General features: G+C 43.7%; 1 protein-coding gene across 1 annotated transcript; it reads left to right on the top strand.

The window, feature by feature from the left end:
• Positions 1-2496: 2496 nt before the first annotated feature.
• Positions 2497-4549, top strand: stx11b.1 (syntaxin 11b, tandem duplicate 1). Its single transcript, XM_083790430.1, has 2 exons — positions 2497-2622; positions 3499-4549. The coding sequence occupies exon 2, from the start codon at positions 3506-3508 to the stop codon at positions 4364-4366; it is 861 nt and encodes a 286-aa protein (XP_083646556.1). The 5' UTR covers positions 2497-2622; positions 3499-3505; the 3' UTR covers positions 4367-4549.
• Positions 4550-4617: the final 68 nt, after the last annotated feature.

Here is a 4617-nt window from a genome sequence, read left to right as displayed (position 1 = left end):
GAGGAGGAAGGCGCTCTAGTCTGTTCGCGGTTACGCGCACGCGCGTTCATTTGCCATCATCATCTAGTCGCATCCAGAGCATAGATCCAGAGCCGCATCTAGTGAGGCAAGTTGTTCGCTTTGCAGATTAGGTACAGATCCGGTTTGGGGGTAATACAGCGGATATGGAAATAGGCTTGCATGTATGTGTGTTGGGGAAATTACCGGACACAGTAGGCGGGATCTAGTCTAGAACAGATCTCGACGTAAATCTGGCTATTTTGTCCAAAATGTAAATATATATTTGGAAAATGTTTTTAACTAGGCGTATAGTATACATTATTAGAACGTGCTTAAACATTCATTAGTTGCACAGCAGTGTCACACACGATAAAATAATTAATTTATAATATATTCATATATTTATTTATTTGACAGGGACAAAGCTCATTAATCAACATGTCAGTTTTCACCTCAATGTAAATGGGCCAGAGTTAGCCAAAGCAAAATTTCATCTGTAGTCCCTGAGCAGGCTCTTAAAAAATGAATGATAAAAGAAAGACAGTGTCGTAGTGTGCCTGCACACGTGATGCCATGTGTGCATATGTGCAAGCACCCAACACTATGTCCATACAAAAACACAGTACAATACAAATAAAAGAAAGACAGTGTGTAGTGTGCCAGCCAGCACACAACAATATAAGGACCCAGGCCAAATGCCCGCAGTATAGCCTACACCCTACACCTACACCAACAAGTCTATGCGTGGCATGTGAAACTATATATCGTGCTGTATTTTGCTTTTCATTTCATGGTCATGTGAGGAGAGAGAGAGAGAGAGAGAGAGAGAGGGTGCAGAGAGATGAGAGGTGTGAATGGAATCATCGTGATTCGTGCGTGCCATATATGGCACATCTCTCTCATGTTTAGGAAATTGTCACGGAAGCCGTGGATATACACGGCTTGGCAAGCCGTGGATCTACAAGCAAGTGTTGCGTCCACATGCAGCGCGTTGTGAGCTTGCAGATCGTCGGTGCCCCACTCACCATAAATTAATCCAAGCAGAGGTCCTCACAAGTATAGTTAAAACACTGCCAGTGTTCAGCGCAATGTACACCCTCATTGGGTGTACAAGTTTTTAATATGCCTTTATCAAATGATATAGAGATATGGTAAATAGGGTAGTGCCCAAGCCCTGTTAGCCATGCAGCCTATAGCCATCATTTATACATTATGGATAATAGTGTGGACTTAAACTGTTATTCGTCTATAGTAGCTATAAGGTCTAATATTTCTATACAATTGCTACAAAGTGCTATAAAACCTATATGCCTATTATCCAGGATAAATGTAAGCCTGATAATGATGTAGCGTGCATGATCACATCATTAATGCTTTACATAACAGCATCTTTCATACAAACACACACACACACACACACACACACACACACACACACACACACACACACACACACACACACACACACACACACACACACTGTGGTAATAGGCTATGTTCTTCATTCATTCATTCAGGCAAAGGCTAAACTTATATAATTTAGATAGCATTTTATGTAGACATACCTGTAGCAATCTGCTGTAGTGTATATTCATAGCTTCACTGTAGATATTCTACTGTTAGACAGATGTAACGTTCTTAGCTTAATTGCTTGTGCTTCTTGATGACTATTTCTAGCATGTATTTGATGTATTACCTTGTGTCGCTCTCGTTTACTGTAAATCGCTCTGGATTAAGAGCGTCAAATGCCTAAATTGTATTTATAGATCTGTTGGTTCTATCCCCAGCCCAGGCCAGCTTCTGAGCTACATTTGTTATTACCTGCCTTAATTCAATCCCTGATTGCAGGCAGGTATCTCATGATTATGGGCTCTGACGAGTTTACATAGCCATCACCCTTAATTTACCACTTGATCATTCATGAACCTGATGATGAAGACATTTTAGGTCGAAGCGCTGTTTTTTTAATAAACACATTCAAGGGATAGGAGTGCCGATCATTTTTAACATAAACAACATGGGCCAACTAGCACAACTATTAAATGGCAATGCTGAAGAATATAGCCTATACATCTGAACGAAGACCCATACAATTGCTGCACAAACACATCTTCAAGACAGTAGGCCCAGTTGCTGTCCATCCTTAGCTGTTTTGCATATTGATTGAATAGCTTACTTAGCAGGAAAAGTTTCGACCTACATGAATGGCTAGTTATTCTCTCTCTCTCTCGCACGCACACGTACGCACACACACACACACACACACACACACACACACACACACACTGGTTGATTCATCTGTGACACGTGTGGTGTGTGTCAGGAAAATTCACCCAAAACACTATAGGCCTAGTATTCACGAAACCAAACCAGACTACCTTTAGCCCTGCGGCGGCTAGCCTCCTCCTGGCATTCGGGTGCGTTTCCTTGTTTCTTGAACGTCAGAGAAGGACCAAACTGACCCTGCATCCATTCGCACGCCAAAGATAGCAGGACTGCAGTCGGGTGCAGTCGCGCTCGCCGCTCAAATCACAGAAGTCTTTGTTGCTGATCGTACCACGGCGAGCTGATCTTGAAGAAAAGCGATCGATATTGGTAGGACTAGAGATTAAAGCACGACAGGTAAGGTGCACCGAATAGTGCGAATACCCATGACTTTGTATGTTTGTTAATTGTTGCCTAAAATGCCTAAATTGTAAATTGATATAGGGCTACAGACAGTTGATATTCAAGTAAACTAATGAAATGGTTTTCATCGGCTGTATCATGGTGTTTACTTTAGTGCTTGTGAAGTTGTGTAGGCCTGCAGATTTATGTCTATCATTTTAGCAGGTGCCCCACTGCATAAGTAGTCTAATTATACTTGTATGTTTCGATCCTTTAGAGTTTTGTCAGAAGACACGATTGAAAGTTGAAACAAATGTTTGTGATTCATGCAGTTCTGACATATTGGCTATTATAATAGGCTATCTAGTGGAAGCCTAGGCTGTTCCTAGCTTTTAAGTTAATTTATTTTAAGTTAATAGGCCTATATGCAAAACATTTGATCAGCTTCTGAAAGATAATTTAAACTATAGGAAGTCTTGGCCTGCTAAGTTCAGTGAGAAGAACTTGTTGGGCAAGGATTGCAATTGTATTCCTGTTCTGAGAACTAGTTAGACATGTGACCAGTGGTGCCTGCCTGGGTGTGATGGAAGGGAATCTCAGAACAGGTGAGACAGCTTTTTCACAATTTGGTCATTTAGTTGATGTGGTCATGACACCAACGCAAGTCATGTTTGAAAGCAGTTTCCATTTGTCATGGGGGTGTTAATAGCTCTTATTTGTCAACAAACAGTAGGCTACATATGTACTATGTGTTTTTGTTACGAGGAGTTGTGACCTCAAATGTTTTTCTTCTTGTATATAGGTGAGAGAGGGGAGAGACGCAGAGAGAGACAAAATGAAAATTCCCTGTATCTCTAACCCCCACCATCAACCCGTCTCTGTCTCCTATAGCCCGACCATGAGGGACAGACTGAGCCACCTGCAGGAGCTGTCCAATGGCCACGTGGAGCAGATGGAATACGCAGAGTCGGCCGTCTCGGACACCTTCAGCAACGTGGACCAGGAGGAGGAGCTGCCTCACGAGGCTGTGGTATTCGACAGCAGTCCTGCCCTGGAGGGCGTCTTTGACCAGTCCCAGGACATCCACCGGGAGGTCCAGCTCATTCGGCTGGACGTCAATCGACTCCGCGAGCAGAACTCCCGAGTGCTCACCGCCACCACCTGCATGAGCACCACCAATAGGGACTCTAATGCCATCACTGCAGATATCAAAGCGCGGGCAGAGGGCGTCCTGACGAGGCTACGGGATATGGATAGCACAGCCCAAAACCTGGAAGAAGAGCACGGTTCTAATGCTGCCGCTACGCGCATTGCCAGAACGCAGTATGCCTGCCTCAGCAATAGTTTCCGTGATGCGATGTTTGACTACAACGAGGTGGAGATGAACCATCGAGAGGGCTGCAAGGCACACATACAGAGGCAGATGGAGATTGTGGGGCGGGAGGTGACTGGAGACGAGTTGGAGGAAATGATTGAGACAGGCCAATGGAACATCTTCAATGAGAACGTAGTGACTGAAGGTAAAACGGCTCGCTCAGCCTTGAACCAGATAGAGAAACGCCACCAGGAGCTATTAGACCTGGAATCCCGTATTCAGAGCATCCATGACATCTTCCTGGACATTGCAATGCTGGTGGAGGAGCAGGGCCCCATGTTGAACACGATCCAAACCAATGTCCAGAAGACTGACCTGGCAATACAGGAAGTTCAGGTCAAATTAAGCAAAGCCAAACGCCATGACAAATGTATACTGTCATGATTATTAATATGGATTATTATGTTTTTTTTCTTATTACTTTGCACTGGTGTATTGAGTTTTTATATGACTGTTTGTTCTCATTTAACCACATGAGAGTACCTGTCACCTTAAGTGAGTGATGTCATTTCTTGTGTTGTCCCGATAGGCTTACCTTTAGGCCAGACAGCCTACAAAAAGGATGCTTTCCCATTTGTGTTCATAAAGATAGCCTGATGAAGGCCGCTTGTGCCGAAACGTTGCTGTTTCCCTGA

This window comes from Protomyctophum parallelum, assembly GCF_964188405.1.
Source record: "Protomyctophum parallelum genome assembly, chromosome: 19".
Classification (NCBI taxonomy): Eukaryota; Metazoa; Chordata; class Actinopteri; order Myctophiformes; family Myctophidae; genus Protomyctophum; species Protomyctophum parallelum.
The sequence above is the reverse complement of the archived record's forward strand: the minus strand, read 5'-3'. Positions and strand labels throughout refer to the sequence as shown.